Source organism: Aphelocoma coerulescens, chromosome 1A, assembly GCF_041296385.1.
Source record: "Aphelocoma coerulescens isolate FSJ_1873_10779 chromosome 1A, UR_Acoe_1.0, whole genome shotgun sequence".
Lineage (NCBI taxonomy): Eukaryota > Metazoa > Chordata > Aves > Passeriformes > Corvidae > Aphelocoma > Aphelocoma coerulescens.
In genome coordinates this window covers 34743057-34766180 of record NC_091014.1, presented here as the reverse complement: position 1 = coordinate 34766180, position 23124 = coordinate 34743057, and the positions used below count along the sequence as shown (strand labels likewise).

The window sequence follows — 23124 nt, the reverse complement described above, 5'->3', positions numbered from 1 at the left end:
GATCCAGTACCGTTTCATAAAGGTTGATGCAAGTTAACAAACGTTCTTTGCTTTTCTTGTATGGATCAGCATTTTATACTGCTTATAGAGAATTTGCACTGGTGTACATACAATTCTGTCAAGAAATTTTCAGTGTGGAAGGATTTGAAAAATAGTGACATTTTGTCAGAACACCCCAAACCATACCAATTTTTTCTTAAATATGAATATATCCAAAACATACAACAATCTGAAGGTTTGACCAAAAGGGCAGTGAAATCACCTGCAGAATTCACTCACTGCTGACAGGTTCCAGTATTTGCCATGAATATACTAATAAAGGTCGAGATCATTTATTAAAGGTACACCTTTCAGAAAATGCTGACTACCTAACAGCTGACTCAGAAATATGCATGGATTTAGGGTGGACTTTTTTTCTCATATGCTTCTTTTTTTGTGTGTGGGCAACACTATGGGGTTGATTTGTTAATCATTACTGTAGCCAAATCCTTACCTCACACCATCATTTACTGTATACCTACAGCCTTCCAACTCAGCTTTGAAGACATCTTTATGGAATACAGAGCAAGTCATTTGGCACCTACTGTAACCTCTATGTGCATAGAAAACACATTTTCCATAGCAGCTTTCACAGACAGAGCTGCAGACAATTTCTGAAAGGTCATAGAGATTTAACTATGTTTTCCAAAATTAAAAAAATCACTTTTACCTTTCACCTGTTTTTGGTATTTTTGGAGCTCTGGTGCCAAAAACCCACTTAATGGTCCAAGACAACCAATTGCATTAGCAATTGAGTCTTCATCATCTAAGTCATTCTCTTCATCACTGTCTCTGGTTCTACCTAACCTTCTGTCAAAAGAGAACATAAGAGAAGTAAAAAAGAGACATTCTTAAATGTGAACATTACAGAGCATTTTTACCATTTTTAGACGCATACAAGGCAGGATTCCACCTCCCTTTTCACCATCTGTGGAGGGTAACCAATAACCCTATATACCATATGCAGTGCATTCCAAACTTACCCTGAAAATGAAGTTGATTTTACTGCTGCAGGGAAAGGAGTAATATTGTACGTGTATTTCTCCCTTAATTCTGCCAGTTGTGGGAAAGGAAACTGAGCCATGGTGTAAACAGTCTAGGGAGGGAAAAAAGGAAACTTTAAAAATTTTCACTTTAATTAGCAGTCTCACAAAAGATTTTTCCATGAATAGACTTCCACAGTCTTGCAGGATTAAAGGCTGCACATTCTTGCACATTCACACGCTGTAAGAAAATGGTCTAGTTTTATGATTCAGTCAGTATTTCCTGTAAGAAAAATAAAGACTGACTTGCTAGAAAAATACACAGTTCAGTTAAAAAAACCAAAAAGGAACTGATAACATGAGCTGTAGGATCCTTTTCAACTCCTATACTCACTTAGTAATTATTGTCAAACCCACCCTGCCAGTACACCAGAAATGCTCCTCCAATTATTATTTCATTTACATGAATTCATCATTTAGGATTTGGGGATCTTACCAGAAGACCCGTGTTTTTGCTCAAGTATTCAATGAAGTATTAGCACTAGCAGAGATAGGAAGGGACAGATCCTCATTGATGTGGACTGTTAGCTGATTCATTATTTTACCTGAGAAGCTCAAGAGCTTGTGTGAAAGAAATCATGCCAACACAAAAATTATAGCTAAAGAGGAAGGATCCAACATTACCCAAGTTTTCTTCCCTCAGTTTCTAGTTTTGATTGCTGGTTGGTTTTGAGGGGAATGGTGGGGTTTGGTGGGGTAAAGGTAGTTGTTTTTCTAAAACAAGGTAATCAAAATGCTAATAGATATTCTCAACTCAAAGAAGATACGTAGTTGCAAATGCATTTCCTTTCAGCATTACTTTTGCTGTAAGTCACCAGCCAACCTGGCATAAAGATGCATCATATTCATTGCAATATCACAGCTGATTTGTTCCTACCTACTTTAGTTGCCTTTTTTTCCCTGGTTTTGTTCACTACTCAGAACTTTCAAATAACTGCCAAATAATTCATTGGGAGTCTCAATGTCAGAAGAAAAAAAAAAACAAAACCAAAAATATAATTTCCCATTTCTCTGAAATACTAAAGCTTTTCCACACCCTGAAAATTAAGTATCTTTTGAAAGACAGCAACATAAAATTTTCTCATTAGCTGTGACAGTAAATCTTCACTTACATATTTTTTACCTGTGCTATTAAGTCAGTGACATTTTCATCCGAAGGCAAATGACCTCAATTAAGATGAAAGGAAATTCTGAACAGTTTCTACATAATCCATTCTTGAACTATGTCTTGTCTATGCTAAATACACTAAGGAAAATTGCAAACATGAATTCAGTACTAAACATTTCCTGACATAAGGAGGAAAAAAGTTTCCCTAATGGCACTGATGTAAGCACTGAGGAGCAGGAAGGACACTCCTGTCTGAATCAGAGACAGGGCAATAGTGCACCTCAAAAGGCTTCTCTGTGAGAACGCTTTTACAGTTCGAGCCATGCACAGACTCTAAGGAAGACGCCTCCAAAAATACAGTGCATGAACTGAAGCTTTGCCACTCCATTAAACTACAATGCTACTGTGAAAGAAAAATATTCTCTAGGGCCTGAACAGTGATTTCCCATCAGTCTAGCAGACAAAGGAATTTTATGATCTGGAGAAAGACCCACCTCCAGCCCAACATGTCTACCTGCTTGTTTGATCTCCACCATCCTCTCCTGCTAGGGTTTTTTTTTTTGTATGTTTCAACTCTCTCTGGAGGTTTGTCTGGAATTTTTTTCTACTCTTTATGTCAATGTCCTTCTCAGGTAACCTGTTCCATATGCTAGTTACCCTTTAAGTGAAACAGTCGGCTCCGAGTCCTCCATTTACTCCTTGCACCTACTGTTTCAGATTACGCTTTCAGCTTCTGCCTGTCTCCAATCTGTGTCTCTTCCACATCTTCTACAATTTCTTTCATTTAGCATACATATTTTTAGCTTAATTATTGTTATCAGGCTATAACTGTAGGCCTTGCTTACCACCTGGCTAAGAGATCCACAAAATAAATTTTATGCCAGTGCAAGTTCCACTGAAAATTTTAAAAAAATATTGTGAATCAACACCTGTGATATCCTCCCAGCAACACTTCAGAGTCAAAGCACTCTTTTTCTAGTTTTTACACTGCTTTGGATCCCATTTGGTTAATTCTGGGGAACTGTCCCAGAGGGAAATAGCCTACACACACAAAGCACGATGCAGCCAAACTTAGCATCCTATTTACAGCCATAAGGGACAGATCCTGGGAACAAGAAAAGAGAGAAGGAAAAAAACCCTCTATTCTCACCTTAAATCATCTGACAATCCTTTGCCTTACCCTAAAAAAACAAAGCCATCTACACCCTCAGTGGAACACCATATGGGAGGTGATAGGCTGTGGCTTCCAAACAGGGTAAGCCATTTTGCAGACAACTCATCTCTTATCTCAATAGCTGCTCCTCACTGGTTTAAGGCTCTTCTTTCTTTTCATTTTGACTAAGAACACAAAACAAAAAGAAAAAGCAAAAACAAACCCAAAAGAAAACAAAGTACTACTCAAGTAGAAAGTTAACAGCGAATACCATTAACTCAGGGTAACTGCCTTGGGAGATAGTCCACAATGCTAGAGTATCTCAGAAAGATTAATCCCTGTTCCCCTCCATCCCAGTAAATACAAAGGGATGCCTCTCCTCCAGTTCTCACCTCCTCTGTGCTGCAATGTTTCTGGGTGTACAAACTGAATTAGTTCAGCTGCTTATAAAAATGCTCGCTTTCTGAGAAGGCATGAAAGCACAGACTCAGTCTAGCACACTCTGTTTAGAATATCTGCAGACACCTGGTGTACAGCCTTCTGTCTCCATATTGGAACCAATACATACCCAGTCTAGAATCTGATGTGTACAGCATTCACCCTTTATTCACCCAAACTGTTCAATCTGAAAAAGGAGGAAACTGTAGGCTGGCTTGCTCCTCCAATGCCTCCATGCTCTCCTTAGTAAAACACTAAGAACTCTTGCCACACAAGGGCCAAATCTGCAAAAGCTTTAAGGCTTCCATCCTAACTGTAGGTACTGTCTGCATGGGAGGGATAAAACTGCAGCAACTGTACACGCTGGTGGAGAGAATGAGGACATGAGCCCCTGTTCTACTTTAGACATCTGCTCTGCCAACACTTCCCTTGAAGGATCAGTTGTACCTCCCTCCTCCAACTCCCAAAAGAAACAAGGCTCTTAGAGCACAATTTGTTTTCCAGTGGTTTAGAAGTGTCTGTTACTCTGGCTTAAGTGAGCCTGGACAAGTAGTTTAGATGCAAATATAAGCGTTATGCAAGTCTAAAGAGAAGTGAGATGATTGCCACCAGCGAACTCTACTGAAATGTGTAGGGAAGGCAGAGTTGGATATTAGTCCTTTCCCACAGTAGGATACTAATCCTTGGGACATCTTGTAAAAAGTATTAGATGTAAATTCATCATTCTGATTTTTATTAGGGGAAAAGAAAGAAAAATTGAAAACAAAGCATCTCTGGATGACTCCTCTGAAAAAGCTTAAAGCAATTTAAAAACCAGTATGTTCAAGCAGCCTGGACTTTTTCATTAATGCAATGGTTCATATTTCTTAATTCTTTTCTCCGATCAGATACATGGTAGCACTTATATGCTCTCTTGTACTCTTGTAGTGCTTTATTCTTTTCACTTAGGAAAAGTGGACTCTTTACTTAGGATAAAGAGGGCCTAGACTAAAGACCTCAGAGATGGCTACACTGCCAGTGCCTGTTTTTGACTTGAAGAATGCTATGCAAACTATATTGTGGTTTCTTCAACTGAGAGGACACACATAAACCAGATCCACTGCTCCTCCATACACAGTATTAAACCTGTCACATTCTTCATATCAATGGCAATGCCATTCTACCATAACACTCCTGTCAGTGCAACCAAATACCGACATACACAAGGAGCACACATATGTATTGTGCCAAATACTCATTTTTTGTGGAAGCACAAAAAAGATTGCTGATTTGCTAGTATTTTAATTGCAACAGTTAAAAAACAAAAATATCCTTCCATCCCTCCAACCAGTAAGTTACCCATGCCTTATCTTCTATTACAGTAGCAAAGAAAGAAATCGACAGTCATGAAAGACCACCTCAGCTTTCCCAAAATTATTCTTATTCACAAATGCCACATCTTGATTTTGTACCGCACTGGAGACCAGGAACTGAAACATAATGAGAAGATGTCAGCTTGTGCTGCCCTCCTTACACATCCTCAGTATCTGAACCGTCTTTTGAGGAACCTTAACACATTTTCAAAAAGCATGTGAGTACCTTTGACCAGCTGCATTTCCATTTTTGAAGCAAAACAAAGCCACAACACTCACTCCTCCCCTTCCTAGAGCTTCCTCATCAGACAAAATAACAATGGCCAAAATAATAAAACTGAAAACAATCCTTTACTTCAGGGCAGTACTTAACCAGACGAGGTAAGTGTACTTTGACACTTCCAACAATAGGTAAGAGAAGTCAACTATTCTATTACCTGCTAACAACTGTTATTAAACTTGTGTAGCTTCATAGACTGACTTTTTTCCTTCCCCTAAGACAGGTACAAAGTTTCAGGTGAATTATGTTCTCTGTACTTGCACCCATTTAAACTCTATGCTCTAACTCATCAAAAAGGAAAGTTCCAGAACTGTAGCACGAAGTCCTTATAAAACATCTAAGTAGACAACACCTTAAAAATATCACAAGAGTAAGTGTAACTGTAAACAAATAAATTGTATATGTGATACTAAAGGCCCTTTCCTTTTCCAGAACAATGTGGGTCTTTGTTCTCATATAATGACATATGCTTTAAAAACTCAGGGACTGCAATTATCTACAAATGTGTTTGTTTACAGTACACTACTGATTGTTCATGTTTTTTTTTTTTAAACCATAAAGGACTTTTTATACACTTCTCACTTCATAAACTCTTATTTCCCACAGTGTCTGCAGGATGAAAAGGACACAGTGTAATAAGCAACTGACCAAAACATAAAAATAAGGCAAAAGAACACCCTAAAAATCGTGACTACTAGAAGATTCTACATCTTACTTGTGTAAATCCAATTGGGCATTATATCACAAAAGACTTTCAACTGTCAACATAGAATCAATTTGTATTAAATGAAGCCGAGTGGTTCTCCATATTTCATATATAAAATAAGATTCTAGCTCTAACTGCAGATCATCTATTTGTTTCATTGACGTGCTAGCTCAATCCAGTTATCTGAAACTTTTATTCTTGGGAGAATTTAGGTTTCTGCAGTATCTGAACAAAAATATAATTTGTCAGAAATCAACATAGAAAACACAAAAAATAATTACATCAAAATTACTCACCTGCATAAGTTCATTGCTGTCAATCAGACTGTCTTCAAGCATCTCCTGGGTCAGCTTGCCCATAGTACTGTAAAACTCATCTGCAGTTTCACAACACTCAATTTGCCTACGTCAAAATACATGCTGGTTTTTATTTTACTTTTACATATGATTCTACGCATTCAAAACAAAACAGATTTTCTTGTCATGATAAAATATGCATTTTCATTAGACAGCTTAACTTTTATTTGCAATTCTGTCTAGACTTCCAAGTAATAAAACAGCGCACACAACACTGGAAAAGCTGCAGCAGTAAAAAGATGCACTGAGTACAGCTTACTGTCCTGACTCCTCATGATAACAGATTCATATCTCTCCAGACAGGCTATTCCCTCTGGCCCTTTCACTTCTACAGCACAAGAATCAATAAACTTTGCCTCCTACTAGCACAAGGGAGTTCTTTCATCAGCTCAAAAAGGGAGCATAAAGATTTCTTAGCTGCCTTATCACCCATTCTTCACCATGCACCAAATGGCCAAACTCACTGGCTGAACTTTTTTTGTCAGACAGGAAGATATTCTCTGGCCAGAAACCATTCCTGTGGAATAAATTAAGTATAGGTGCATTCATACATGTCATTATGTTAAAAAATAATTTAACTGACATAATGAAGAATGAAGGAAAATTCACTCATCATGTTTGTGAATGCTATTTCTAAATTAGAGATGGGAACTGTTTTAGTTTTTTGGTTGTTTGTTTGCTTTGGCAGTATGCTCTTGCCTGTCTTGTTTTGGGGAGTGAGGTTCAATTGAGTATTTTTTCCACACTGTTCTTTAAATTTCTAAAAACACAGAATCATTCTAAACACACAGAGTGTCATCTAGAGGAAGAGAAATATAAGTAAAATGCTTTCATGAGTTAATGTTCTACATACATTAGGGTCAGCTGCTAAACACCTCTCCTGTCAAGTGAAAAATTTGTTTTACTTATATCCCAAGGAAATGCATCAATGGCTACATATTGTAGCCTCTCCTCTAAAACATAGATGCTGGAATGATGAAAAAAAAAACACTGCCTTTTTTCTTAAGCAATAGAAGAAGCAGCTTCCCTTGATCTTTAGCATCTGTACCTAACAACCACTGAACTATGAAGCTCCTACTGAAATCTTAACATAGTTTGGTTAAAATAATGATAACATCGCTAAAAAAATTTTTAAATTAGTAGAAACAATGGGTATGTAGCCAATTATCACCAACTTATGGCTCACCTGCCCTGATACCTTCAGTCTCTCATGACTTCCACATACTGCTTTCTCCACTGCACCTCTGATTAACTTCCCCATTCCTTCAGTCTCCCTCAAAACAGAAGTATGATTGAGCCACCCACATTTTAAAAATGCACTTCTCACCCTATTTTCATTTTGAGAATTACTCTTGAGAAGTGTGAAGATCATGAGACTATGAACACTATTTCAGGCCCCACTTCTTTAAATCTCCCCTGTTCTAGTTCTAATGGACAAAGAGAAACAAAAATATCACAATCTTCTCCCAGCAAAAACAGTGCCCAACCTTTTACCAGACCTTCTCCCATTCCCCAGTTACAAGATGTGCAGTGTGATCAGCTTATTCTCTTGGAGACATTCTTATTTATTTCTTGATTCTGTTCCTTTCAATTTTTAAAAACACATTTAATTTTCCTTTAAGCTTTACGGTAAAATCTTCAAAGTCGTAACTTCCTTTTTTATCATGTTATGAGCACTAATATTCACAATTACAGCTTTTAAGTGCACAGAGATCCACTGGAAGGACGTTTTATTGAAAACACTGTGACTACATAGAGGTTAATCCTAATGCAAATGACTCCTGCAAGTTTCATTCATGAACTGACTATAAAAAAAAGCTCTCAGGAAATTATTCTAATTATTATTCTTCAGATTAAAAATTAAATGTACTAAACAAAGCCTCTTACAATGCTACTGGCCTGCAGTGCTAATTTATTCAGAAAGAAAAAAGGAAATGAAAGCTCCAAGGACAGAACTGAACATAAATCCCAGTGGTTCAGTTTCAGAGCAAAAACTGAAGATGAGCTTTAACAGGCATCACAAGAAAAAAAATCGATGCAGCTGCTGATGCCAGCTAAAAAATGTTTCCAGCTGAACTAACATCTGCTTGACCTGTCACAGCTCACAGCTCCCACTGAAGCCAATGACAAAACTCATTTCTCTGGGAGCACTGTAAACTCTTTGGAACGCAAATATTTGCTTTGACAACAGAGGAGTTTAAAGAACTAACCATCTCTTGTGTTCTGGCCATGTGGTGAGTTTCCAAGGCCATAAAGGACTACAACAGAAAGTGGGCTTTAATGTGCTTAAAAGCAGAGAATTTCCAGAAAATTCATCTTCAGGCCTTAACAGAAAAGACTTGTGTACTACAAAGTCATTCTCTTAGTAACGGAACTCTTCTACTGGGCAAAGCCAATGGGCTCAAATCCTTAAGTCTCCTTAAGTGAAACCAAGGGAATTAACACCCCCAGCTTCAGGTACCCAAGTAAATTAGCCGGTCACCCTGAAGTCTATGAGTGTGTCTTTACACAGGGTATTTACCAGTTCCTTCAGAGGTTTATGTTCTGGAAAGTCCAACCCTTTAGCACAGCACGAAGACATTATACACAGACAACTCCAAAAAGTGGAGACAATTTTCTGCAAAAAGGGTCAATTAATTATCATGCCCATTCTGACTTGATGGCAGAATCACGTGTTTTTAAGAAACCATAAAGGTCCTTTTTGCAGCTTTTTCAAAACATAATCACTCTCCTGAAAGATTGAATCTTGTTTAGAATTGAGAACATCGTCTTAAGGAAAACAAAAGTTAAACATGGCTCATACTGAAAACAAAAAACAGATAAAAATGACCACTTACTCTCCTAGCTTTGCCCAGATAGCCAAAGCTACTCTCAGGATAATTTCAGAGCCTTCAAAGAATACTGAATCCCAGATCTTCAGAACTGTATGGTTAGGCAGACAGGTGGCAAAGAGTGTCAGAAACCACTGCATTGTGAAGACATTTGTAAGTGGGGGTTCGTAGCCTCCTGAAGTTAAAAAAACAAACAAGCAAAAAACTTGAAGTAACTGCAATTTACTATTGTTTTACGAAGAGTATAAACTGCATAAAATCCACCAGACATTCTAGCACCTCTGTTATTGTTCAAAACCTAGTTAGCCTGCAGCTGTCCAAAGATAAGTTGAGAAGAGCAATGGAAAAAATTACATAGTCACCTTCCATTCTGCTGCACTGCAAAAAACTAAGCAACAGCATTGGTTTTGGACTGTAAACCCTGGAATACACCAGCACATTTTCCCCTTATATAAGAAAGACTGCTTCTCCTTTCCCAAAGCAATATGAAATAAAAACTACTATCAAAAAAAAAGAAACAAAACAAACTCACCAACTTTCCCACAAAATGCTGCATTTCTTCACCAACTGATGGTGTAAGTCTTTATCTACATGAAAGTGAAGGTGACTGTCTCTGTGAAGTCATATCTATTATTTCAATATCCCGATGTACTTGTTAAGTTTCAAACAAGATGTACTATTTCAGCCTGAAACTCTGAAGTTTTACCTTCTTGTTATGCTCAGAGAACACTTTGTGCATCCCAGTATCAACTGATGCACTGAAGGCCATGACCAGAGAGGCCAGCCTGTGAAAACACTTTCAAACAGCAAATATTTCCTTGATACCATTTGTTTTTTATACAGTTTGGGCATAGCCACATGAAACATAGTAGCAGATCTTTTCTAAGACAGAACTCAGGGTGCACTTGGCTTCCCAAAGGAAAAAGAAACCAAATCAACTAACAAAAGACCTCCTGCCCTCCGCAGAACATTCCCAGATAAAAGAGCTGTTTAATCTGGATGGAATGCTACGCCAGAAAAAAAAAATTCACAGTGCAAAGCCAGTTCTCAGTAGCAACGCAAGATGTACTTCTGAGTTTTGCACCTGCGTATTGGTAAGGATCCAGGTGAAGAAATACTAACCTGCTCCCACTTGCTCTCACATTGTAACTCTTCCCAGAATAACTATATGAGCCAGCAACTACACAGACCAGTAGGAGGACAGCTATCTTGAGCTCAGGCAAGCAACTACCTTTCCAAGGTTGCCCTTGTACTAAGCTATATGTTAGTGTTGTCACTCCATGCTTTGTATATTCCTGTCAACACAATTCTGTTTGTAGCTAGTGGTGGGACCAAATTATTTCCCTTTGTTTTTTCCTGGAAGTACCACCTATTTATGTTAAGGTTATCAATAATGGAAACGATCATATTTCATCTTAACAATTTAAAATACATATTCTAAGCAATAAACTCATGTAAACACTGAAAATACTGTATTTTTAAACCAGTGCTCAGACGAAACAACAGCAAGACAGGGTATAATAGCATTTTCTGTTGAATGTACCTCCACTTTCTCTGTTAGCAGCTCTTTGCAGGGTGTCTAAGTGCTGGGACAGTTCAGGAAGTTTCATTCGTAAAAGATCTCGGAAAACAGCCATATCCACAGAGAGAGCACGGAGATTATTGACAAAGTAGCTATCGGGAAGCACCTTATCGATTAGGTAAATCATGATCTGTGGGAAAAATGAAAGATCATCTTGTAGGATTTATAGAGCAGTTATTTTCTAGGAATAACAGAAAAATAAAATTTCTCTGTTCACATAAGAATTACTTGGAGCCAGTGGCAACACATGCTTCTGGCAGCTCCACTTAAATGGGGAGAAAATATTACCACTTTGAGCATCCTCAAGTACCCTAGGTATCCAGTATTCAAGATGCAAAGACCTCTTGAAACTGTCCAGAATTTATGAACCATGAAATTACTGAAATCAGTGACTGAAATCAATATCACAGTAAGCTATGCCCAAGCTGCCAGCATTACCCACACCAAAAGCAATTTTGACACTTCTGATGTTGGAATTGTTTATGAGATTCTCCACTGCTGGAGAGTCTCACTGTCCTTCTCTGGTTAATGCGACAACTGATCTTGCAAATCCCCTATTTTCCCTCTCCAAAATGCAAGGTCCTGTTCTTTAAAAAGAGATTCTCCATACATTTTACTGCAATGTGTTACTGTGTACTGCACTCCATCTTGTCACTTTAAAAGGTGCTAAATTAAGCAGCACGAGACATTTTAAGCCAACATCTGTTTCAAGTGAGATAGATAAACTACATGGATGGTAATGGATTATTGTCAAACTTTTGAGAATGAACAAATGCAACAAAAAATACACAAAAGTTGGTGTTTACCATCAGCCTAACAGAAGACACTGACCTTCACTTCACGATCTTCTATGAACCCTTTGGCCACTCTGCTAACCACACCCAGAGAGCCAGCACACAGTCATCCCATCTGCTTCAAGTCTCCCATTTCTCTCATATGAGCATCCCTACCATGTTTCATACAGACCTTAATTCTCGAGAGAAGCATTGCACCTTCATATACAGGAGACAATCCTCCTTCCAATCCCTCTCTTTTCGTAAGATGCCTACAAAAACAGCTTCTCAGACACAGGACTACCAAGAGCACCACTTGATATAGTCTTAATGCTTCCTTGTCTTTCCCAGCTGCTTGTGACCACATACTGCCACTTGTCCTTGCAAGATTTCTTCAGGTAATAGCAGTCTTACATTCCATGTTTTAAAGCATGTGGATCAGTAGTCAACACAGGCAAATTGACAGCTTCTACATGACAGCCTTGTATTTTGTCAGATGCATTACCTAACCTTTGCTGAATAGTGGGTCACTTCACTGTCTTGTAAAAATATGCTTTATTTTATTCAGATATATTTCAACCAATGGAACAGTAATTTAATATAACAACATTAATTTACAACTATGCTATTTGCGTTTTCATTAATTCCTTATGACATAAGTTATAAACCCCCATGTTAAAGATACCCTTTTATATAGGCCTTTGCTCCCTTCCCACTGAGTAGTATTACTTCACTGATCTCAAATATATGAGAGCACAGAGGAGAACAGAAGTCTTTTTCAACAATGAAGTTCATTCTGTTTCACCAAGATGTGAATTGCTTTGAGAAGACCTTTTTTTAAAAAGCACTTCCTGTATTTACCAGTTTGCAATAGATACTTTCTTTATAACACATCTCTACATATTTATTTTTATTATTTGATTCTGTAGCATATCTACACAATAACATGCAAGAGAAAAAATTTGAGTTTTGTTATCTATGAGACTTTTATGCATACTTTGACAGCTTCTACACATGCAAGCTGGGATTTTCTTGCTTACCATAATTTCTGTAGGCTTTGAGACAACTCCAGGGATTTAACTTAATGCCTACATTAACTAGTGAACACTCAAGTATCACTGGTTGGGCATTCACTGAAGCCCCTTGGCATCAGTAATATCTGCTGTTTCCTGGCCTCTGGGAGGTACTTCCCAGACACAGAGCTTTTGTTTGTAACATCCTTCCCAGAAACGAGACCTGACCAGCAAGACCTGAGAACGCCCATGCTCCCTTAACTCCCAGACTCTGCAATAACCAAAGCACAGCTACCCCACAGCTACAATCCTGAGGGCACCTTTACAGCACTCTGTAGCTCTTCTGAAGTCACTCACTGCTTGCTTTAGGTGGCAGTAACTACAACAAAACCTAATGCTAATACCCAATTCTTATTTCCTCCGCACACCCTGTTCCTTTTCTTGCCCTTCCCCTCTTCCCTCTCTCTTCTGGGGAAATTCCTGAAGAAAATTCCTGCAAAGCCCACACACTAAGCTTGGAAAAGAAATTACTTTATTTTCCATTCTTATTTTTGCCAGCTAAGACCAGTTTTGGTGCAAACAGCCTTCAGTGCTTTACCTCCCTGGGGCAGTCTGGCTCCATTCCATTGTCTCCTCCACACAAGGAGCCTGACACAACTCACAATAACAGACAACACATAAGGACACACACAGATCTTATCGTCACCTTGGACTTCATAAACCTTGGGCAATGGTATTTCCTATGCTACCATAATGTGTTTAGGGAGCTTCTGGACAGTATGAGATAACAATAAAATGTGATAAATTACAGTTAAAAATATTGAGGAAATCTTAAGCAAGAACTACTGAAAGAAAATTCTACTTTCTGATACAAATTCAGTATATTATGGTATTTTCTTCCTATTACAGGCAGCTGTCTAGAATGAAGGATTAAATACCAGCTAGCTGGACCCTACTGCCACAAGCTTTGTATTTTAGGAGCTCTGAGTGAATTTAAATATTTACCATATTTAAATCATTGTCTAAGGCAAAACAAACAGCTCAGTATCTCAAGAGTCACAGTCATCTTTTATTAATTTGACCCCAACTCACACATATGAGCAAGTTTATTTAAGGAACTTTGCCCATGATCTTGCCAAACCTTAAACCATGTCCTGTAGTAAATAGTATTTCCATTTTCTAACATACTATGAAGTTCATTAAACTTTCTTTTAATTACAATAAAAACTGTCTAAGAAAACAAAACACTGTTAACACTAACGTAGCCCAGAAATTAGCTTCAAAGTGACTTACTTTCATTTTGAATATTTAGTGTTTTCCTAGGATTTGCTTTAAAATGTAGCTGATTTATAAACTGCCTCACATGGAACTGCCACATAAGATGCTGATAATGAGCTACCTATGGTGTTTGCAAGCACATTTGGGATTATGGCATAAGATATTCTACAGTAAGTAGCAGTGGTCCCATTTATTTTTTTATGGCCAAGACCTCATTTGTTTCTGTTTGAAAAAAAATTTAACAGTGATAAAATTCAAACTATTAATTTTAGCTCAGACAGGATAACAAAATAAAAAAAATCTACAGATATAAATTAGCTAAGTCTTTTGAGTCCTGCTCTTTTACACCGTCTCCAAAATTCACACATTGGTTTATTCTAAAGTTCACTAACTAAAAGCAAACTTCACCATTGAAAAAAAAAAATTTTACTCACTTTCAGGGCATCCCCTTCATTGCCCTCCATTACTTCCAGAATAAGTGCAGCTAGTATGTTAAATCCTTGACAATAGCCAACAGATTTATTCCACCTGGCATATGCCAGCAAAACACGTTTTAATACCACTCGATCTTGCTCTGCCTCCTGGCCACAGTAAGAACTGCAGCCAGTTCGGTGAAGGTCCTTTAAAGGAAAAAGAAATTAAAACAAAAATAAAAATGACAAGAAGAGAAAAAGATGTGTATTTTCCTTCCCCCATTAGTTCTCTTGCCTGTCCCAGTTTTCCTTCCACCTCCACTCTCTCAGTACATACTCCCGAAGTTGACGACAACATTTCTTTTTTAATCTGTTAAACCTTTAGCTTACCCAAGAGAAATAGTTTCAGCAACCTCTCAAGTAAACAAATCCCCTAAAAGATGTTCATAATGCATCGCTGCAGAAGATATTAAAAGATCTCTGGGTTTCAAAGAGGCAAGATGTAACAGCTGCTTAACTGAACAAAAAAGAGCAACTGTTTTTTTCAAAGTATAAAAGAACAACTAGACAACTGAATTTTCAAACCATAAAAACCAGAAACCATGTCCTTGAAATTTAAGTGATTTTTAAGTGAAAGGTAAATTTGCAAAATGGCTGACTGCTTTAAATATTAAACATTAATCAGCTGAGAAATACAAATAGGCAAATGTGTTTCATTCCTGCAAAACAACTGAAAAATGCTCATTTGCTATATTTTAAAACATACTTCTTACTCCCAGAAAACATTTGTGTTTATTTAGAGGGAAGTAAAAAACCCACTTATGCTCCTTTGTCTTTATTAAACTCCAGTACTTTTTCAAAATAAAAAAAAAAGTAAAAATGAAGAAAAAAAAAATCAGAAAGAGCAATTTTTTTCCCAGCTAACACTAACCAGATTAGTGCAAAAGGACCAAAGCAGCCAAAAAAAAAAATTTTGGCAGGCCAAAGGGAATGAAGATGTAATTTTTGCCAAAGCAGTTGCAGACATGAAAATAAATCCAAATCAAAATGTCAACTTTTCCTTAAAAAATTTTAAAAAGAAGCAACAAATTAGCTGGCTACCTTCACTATTTGGATGCCCATAGAGTCATCATCAGGATTGCTTCTTTCATTGAATGTGAAACGCATGGTTTTGTCCCAGTCAATGGCTATACTGTGTAAGTACTGATCAGCCAGGGTCAGCCAAACCTAGAAATACATAAGGCAAAATTAATTATTTCTCAGGTAAAATATAAAGTTTTGATATATATATTGTTAGATGAACCTTATCAGCTTCACCCATATGTGATCGGCTGTTAGACTTGAAATATGCAGAAGAGGATTTTAGCTACAACAATTTTTGCACAATTAAAATAATACCTTGCTCCCTAAACAGAAAGGAAGGAAATGGTTGGCATTAAGCATCCAGATCTGTGGATTGCCTACAAAGATGCAAGTCAGCTGTCAGTGAATTTACAGGGGCCCTCCAAAATAGAAACACAAGGCAAGGATTCTTTGTCAGTTCAGACCTTCTATCCTCATAACCAACAAAGAGTTTTATAAAAGGATAACACTGTTGTTGGCTTTCCTCAAACTCTACCATGGATACATCTCCTGGAAACTCCCAAAAGAAATCTAGCGGTGCTGGTGCTTCTCTTTATCAGAAGTCTCTTCTGATGACTTTGCAGAACAAATAGCATCTAGGATTCACCATCTGGGATTCATCTGAAAGCATCACTTGGATCAGAGCAACTTACAAGAGGGCTTCCTAAACTGCTGGTGCTACAGGGAGTTCTGAAGCAAACATTTTCACTACTTTTAAAGCCTAATAATTGCCAGAACAGATTTATGCATGTGTATCCAAGACAAAGGCTGGACCTTTATGAAAGATTTGAAAACTTCCTGAGCCATGAAAGTCACGTGACAGATCATACAATGACAGCAAATAACAATAAAGGATCTTTTTCTTCAGGAAACTGAAAGAAATCATAAAAGCAAACTGGTCAAGTTTTAAACCAGCCATTAATTCACTCAAGTGAGAAAAGCAATTTAGACACTTTGCACAGATTTAAACACTTAGATAGCTGCATGATGAAGGAATTTATAGACAGCTCCCAGAATCTCATGTTTTCTGCATTTAAATGTCCCTTCCCACACTTTTGCAAAGTCACCCATGTGGAGGAATGCCACTGTTCTGCCTCCCAACCACCTCAGATGTTGTTTGACATCCTACTGATGTTGTTTGACTGGATTCTTTAACCCTGCCAGCCCCAGAAACTAAATGTCACATGCCACAACAATAATGCAGATGTCAACCTGCTCCTTTTGTTGACAGCAAAGGAGGCAATCAGCATGCCGCTAACACTAAATACTTCCTTTATTTTGGTATCTATCTTAAAATCATTGTGAAACTGGGGAATGGCAGTGAAAAGACAACATCTCTTTTCTTACCACTACTTCTTTGGCTAGCATCATGTGGTCACATGTGAGCAAACACAGAGATGGGCAGAGTGAGAAGGAAAGACAGATCTGAGTTGGATGACGTGGCAGAGTATACACAAGTCTGCTGATTACACAGAACTGGAAGGAGCGGCTGATAAGCCCAAGGACACCTTGACAGGATGGAAAAATGGTCTGACAAGAACCTCATGAAGTTCAACAAGGAGAAGTGCAAAATCCTGCCTCTGGGGAGAAACAATCCCAAGCACCAGTATATGCTGGGGGCCACCCAGTTGCAAAGCATCTCTCCTATGCATCTCTCCTGTGAGAGAGCTGGGACCGTTCAGACTGGAGAAAGGCAGCTATGGGGAGATTCTACTAGTGTGTATAAACACCTGAAAGGAGGGTGCAAGGAGGATGAAGCCAGGCTCTTCTCATCTGTGCCTAGTGACCGGGCTGGAGCTAATGGGCACAAACTGAAACACAGGAGGTTCTCCTCAAACACTAAGGAACACTTTTTTACTCTGAGGGTGACTGAGCACTGCCCGTTCCCTCGCCACATGGTGTGGGGGAGGGTACAGGCTGAGGAGCACTGACAGATTTCCCAGAGAGATTGTGGAATCTCCTTCCTTGGAGATATTTGAAAGTCATCTGGACACAGCCCTTAGTAACCAGCTGTAGGGGGCCCTGTTTGGGCAGAGGGGTTGGACGAGATGACCTCCAGAGGTCCCACCCAAATTCAGCCCTTCTGTGATTCTGTGACGTCTGCCACTCATGTACCACAGAAAGGTGTCTGAGACACTTTCTGGAGCGTGGGAAAAGAATATTTCAGGAAAGAGGAAAGGCTGTTAGATGGATATAAAGATTCACTCTAATTGTAGATTAAAAATAAATTCATCGTGGTGTGAGGAAAACAATGCCACCAAGTCTTTTCTTCCTTCTCCCTTGATTTGTAAAGAGGTACAGTTCAGTTTGGAAAGATAGCAAAAACAGGAAAAGGAAATTAAGCTGATGCATCAAAAATACGTGGAACTACATGTGTTTTATAAATCTTCAAAAATACTATTTTTATTAAAACTGTGTTTTTAAAGCTTAGGTTGTGTGACTCAGTTTTAAAGAAAAAATTAATAGACATGCCTCTTTTTATGCTAGGGGACTTCAAACGTTGAAGAATGCAATAAAGTAAGTCTAGCAAAATCCCAGTGGACCCCTTCCTACAACACTAACTCAGTGCAATTTCCTGTTAATGGTGCACTCTGCCATTCTACATCACTCCTTACTCTGAATTTCCCTAATTTTGGCAATCTGCCTTTTCCCCATCAACTGTTTCTATGAGCATTCTTGTCAGCATTAAGCATCTATCAACTTCACCTTTGTAAGTGTGACAGCCTACACTGCAGATATGTTCTCCTTTCAGTTATCTTCAGCTTTGGGGGAAATTTCACCAGTGCAATTTCTTGAGACTGACAGAATGAAGCAGCAACATCTGCACCAGAATAAGTTACCTAAGCCTCAAGCAGGAAGAGCCCAACTATTGAAAACACCATCTTTACCTGTCTCCTCAGCCTTTCCAGCTGCCCTGTGAGGTTGCCACTGAAGAACGTAAACAAGGAAAAATCCCCAGTACAGCTTAAAAGGTCCAAATATTTGTTATAAAAACCACCAACAGGTACTATTGATATAATTAACCTCTCCTGAGAAACCTACAGGCAATATGGCCCACAAGGCATAGAGGTCTACCTACCTTTCTCCGCCATTCCTTTGGGATACCTGTCGGCAGTCTGGCCACTGCTTTGAGCGCATCATGCCACTAAAAGCAAAAGCATCCAAAATTGTAAAATATCCATCATTAGTTTCATGCTACAGTATAGCAACATTTAATACCTTGCAGATATGCACATCCATTTCATTTTACTGCAGGCATTTCAGAGTTTAACTGCTTAATCCACTCACAGGGAAGATACAGATTAATTATTTAATGATGTGACAAGAGTATAATATTCTAGGACACAAGGATGTAGGAAATAATCTGGGTAAACAACAAAAGCCTATTCCATTTTCTGAATATGAATGAAACAGCTCTTGATGCAATTGCAAATAATATGTTGACATTATGATGACAAATGCACTTCTGAACGAGGGCAAGCACCTTGACTGCAGAGAACCCACTCCTTCACAAACTCAAGAGAAAAATAAATCAAATTACCTGCTGAAAACCATTTTGACCTAAAGATGGTTCAAGAGTGAATTTCAATTTTGTATCAACCCCTAGAAAGAAAAATGAAAAAAAAAAAGGTCATTATTTTATTTAGCTCAGAAGACAAAAAGAAGTCAAAAAATCCCAAACACAAAAATCCCACAGTTGAAACAAGAACACAAAATTTTAGCTTCCTATTATAACAACTACATTTCAATCTGTTTCAGTGAATTTTGTCTTCACAGTGGATTCAAGGAACATGTGAAGAAGTACATGGATAAAATGTTTTTAAAATGCAGTAACATTCTCCTTAATGATGCAAATTAACACAACTCATTTCACTAATATTATATAGTTCACTGTACTACAAACTATATCAGTACACTGCAAATTGTCATGTGCATCCACAGAAAAATACATGCCCAGAGACAGTTTCTTTTCATCTATGCCAGCTTCTTGACGTTAAGTCAGTCAAAACTAATTTCTAAGTTTGGTGTGCTAAAATTATTTTACTGGTCAGAACGTATTTTTTTAATAATTCCTCAGAACATAACGTGCATTTGGTCAGTATTGTTATTTAAGCTTAGATTTTATTTTGGCCATATGAACAAAGTATTTTAATTGTTATGAAGCGGGCCTACTAATAGTTCATACAGTATTACATAAAATACCAGAATCTCAAGTGGATCCCAACATGGCACTGGAGTACGCCAGATCAACACAATCAACATTAACACGTTTAATTTGCTTTCCATCCCACAGCTTGAATGTACAATTCCTTGGTCCTTCAAATGCCGCTGTCCAGAACTCAGGTGCTGAACACGGCATCACATCCCCTCCCTCCCTCCCATCTGCTGGCACAAAGAATAAAGCCTTATTTTCTTTTCCCTCCATAATTTAATACTAATTTAATACTAATATTAATAATTAATAATTTAATGGTACTGTTCCATACTTACAATTATGTTATGCACAGCTTCTCATTTTTCCAGAATATGAAGCCAAACATTTTTAACATATAAATGCCCATATATATATATACACACACACACACACACACACACACACACAGAAAACCCAAACAGATTATAATCCTTCAAGGTTTTAAGTATGTAATATCCATGCTAATCAACTCACCAGTAATACCCAGTGCTTTGGAGGTCTAAACCTTGAAGTCAGACAGAAAACCCAACTAGTGGCATTTGCTATTTATGGAATGTAAAATGCCTTTGAGCATTTGCATACTGAAGCGGTGGTAAGTAATTTTAAAGCCTTATTACCTGATAAATATCTATTTAAAGATAAAATATTCTTTTCCATGTTTTTTTTTCTTTGTTGGGGGTGAGTGAATAGAAACAAAGAAAAAAATCACACGAACTCCAGTACTGTTTAGAATTTTAGCGTTTTAGAATTGCATCACTAAGACCTGGGGATTAGTGCTTTCGTTTCCCTACTTCAGATCTAAAAGACATGCTTGTCAGATCTAGAAAAATAAAGGCTTCAAATCATAATAGATATGTCTTGAAAAAACATTGAAGGATTAATAGCTATTCCTGGAAGGAACTGTTTATTAGTATTCCTTCCCATAGCGCAATGGCACTCAGCAGGGACTCCTAATAGGTAAATCTTTTCATAATAATTCAAAGCAATGTAGCGATGCCAGTAACCTACTAAGATTAAATTGCATCACATTTGCTGAAACTGGAAAAAGCGAACTTCATTTTCAAGCAAAAAAAGGTAAGTACTGTAAAACCCTAATACACACAAAAATATATCATGACCAAGAACTCCTTCTGTTAATGTAACAGATGCTGACATGTTAACTAACACTACCTTGTAGCAAAGAACCAATAGCCTTCCAAAATAACCATGTATTCATTTCCAACCCAGCAGCTAAATATTAATTACTTCACAGTTTTATAAGATTTCAAGATCCCAGTAACAACTTCTCTCTTTGTCTTAGAAGCTTCCTAAGAAAGATACAAACAGATACTTCCAGGTCTTCAAAAGATCAAGTACAGTAAGAAAAAATTTCAGAGCAAGGCAAAATCTATCTATCGTTACATGAACATCATGACCAGGGAGCTCACACAACAGTCAAGGTCTCTCCTGAGACTGAAATAAGACCCTTCAAATGAGACCCTTGATTAACAGACTGAAATGAGATCATTCATCTACAAAAGTTAATTAAATCACAGCAAACAATTAAGACAGGTGTGAAAATTACTGTAAATGAGAATTACATCATGCAGTTACATCAGACTACACAGCACACTCTCTTCAGTATGGTGAGGAACTGCTTAGTCAGGCCATTCATGACAATCTCTTGTAGAAGACATGGAATCTGTGTCCCCTTATTTGTTCTCCATTAGAAGTATTTTCCAAATTAAATTATGTGATGGTTTTGTGGGAGGGGAGGGGAAGAACCATGGGGAACAAACCACAGAGCATATATGAATTGTTCCTCGTTCACATCCATTTTAAAGAATTTTTATTTCCTAAAATCAAAAAATTACAACCTTGCTTAATAAAAAATACAGCTAGTAAGCATGTAAAAAAAAGCTGCAACTGTACAGAGATAGCAAGGAAGGCAACCAGCAAACTGGGAGCAGCATCTCATTGCCCGTTAGTTGTTTCGGGCACAACAATCATCTTGCCACATGCAGTTTCTGCACTCTGCTCAAGGAATTTGTCCCTGAGCTTTAGAGCTTCAAGGAAATTAATGCCTACCCTCAATTCAACCTCTCTTGGTATCCTAAACCTTCCTTTTTTCATCACTCCCCTTGTTTCATTCAGTTGTCTTCTCTCCATAAACTAACTCAGATTCCCCAATAGTTTCTTCCCCCCTCAGTACCCCACACCCATACAACCCTACCATGTCTGCACCCATTTTCATTGGATTTTCCCATTTCTGACAATCTTCCATCTTTAGGTCACATTCCTCATCATTACATAAACACATGCTTTTTGCAGAAAAGACCCCCTTGGGCCTTAAGAGAACATTTCTTCCCAGCTCCTCTGCAAGGACAGCCTGGCACAGATGTACCACACACATAGCAATAGTTCCTACTGTAAGTGTTGTCAGTACAGCTCAGGCCTTTCACATCAAACCAGCTAGGCTACCTGTCTAGTTATTAACATATTAAATATCACCTCCAGTTCATACACTTTCAACTGGCACTTCACACCTGAGAAGCATATTAATTCCTACCAGCAGGAATATGCTGGGAACACACTGGAATTACTACCTCCACGAATACAAGGACACACAAGGTACATGTTTGACAACAAATTTCTGAAGGGTAGGGCATGCCAAAAAAAGCTCTGTTCAATGCCCTTCCAAGCCTGTCACCAGAAACCACTGCAGAAAAGTTATATAAAAAATAATAAAAATAGGAAACCCAACCAAACCCCAGTCCTGTTAGCTTTCCTCTGTAAAATACACAATGACTCCTCACAAGAAAAGGCTGTAAGAGGGAAGATTACATCCCTAGGATTCCCAAACCCTAGCAATCTTCCATTGCATAACCAAAATGTAGCACAGAACCACATAAAGAGCCACAAGAGGGGAGAAAAATACTATCAACGAAATACCTGGGTGACAGAATCAAATTCCCAGTCCATCCTCAGCAACATTAAACAAAAGGATGGGGCAAAATCTGGGATTTTTTCCAGAAATATCAAACCAGAAGAAAGTGTAGGAAGATTATGTGCTTTGATGCATGTTTGTGAGCTATAAAGCCATAGCTTTAAACTTGCAAAGTAGTAGTATAGGTTGTTGGCTGTACTTGACAGCTGTTGAAACCTCTCCCACAGAATGCAAATAAATATTTTATCAAAAATAAACAAGGAAAAAGGCCTAAAGCAGCTTTGTGTTCAGTGGGAGCCCACACTGGAGGAAAGAGAAGTGCCAGTGTAAGCTATCGCCTTATGCTGCTTGTTGTTTCAGAAAGATTCTTAGCCTCGCAATTTATCTCTGAAAGTAACATTCTGAGTAACTCTGTATGAAACCACTGCTGTCAGGAGCCAGAGCTCACTGGGATGTATCAAAGCACATCTAAAATCTCCAGCCTCAAAAAAACTTCTCAATACAGACAGCTAATTG

General features: G+C 38.0%; 1 protein-coding gene across 6 annotated transcripts in view; it reads right to left on the bottom strand.

Annotated features, from left to right (window-relative positions):
* Nucleotides 1-23124, bottom strand: part of TBC1D30 (TBC1 domain family member 30) — a 52843-nt gene that overhangs the window by 5399 nt on the left and 24320 nt on the right. For all 6 annotated transcript variants that reach the window (XM_068998530.1, XM_068998536.1, XM_068998551.1 and 3 more), the window contains 9 exons: nucleotides 19029-19090; nucleotides 18567-18632; nucleotides 15467-15592; nucleotides 14387-14572; nucleotides 10850-11018; nucleotides 9313-9481; nucleotides 6416-6521; nucleotides 1023-1135; nucleotides 710-849 (listed from right to left, as the gene is read on the bottom strand). In XM_068998530.1, coding sequence (XP_068854631.1) covers nucleotides 710-849; nucleotides 1023-1135; nucleotides 6416-6521; nucleotides 9313-9481; nucleotides 10850-11018; nucleotides 14387-14572; nucleotides 15467-15592; nucleotides 18567-18632; nucleotides 19029-19090 — 1137 coding nt within the window. The remainder of the gene's footprint in view (nucleotides 1-709; nucleotides 850-1022; nucleotides 1136-6415; nucleotides 6522-9312; nucleotides 9482-10849; nucleotides 11019-14386; nucleotides 14573-15466; nucleotides 15593-18566; nucleotides 18633-19028; nucleotides 19091-23124) is intronic.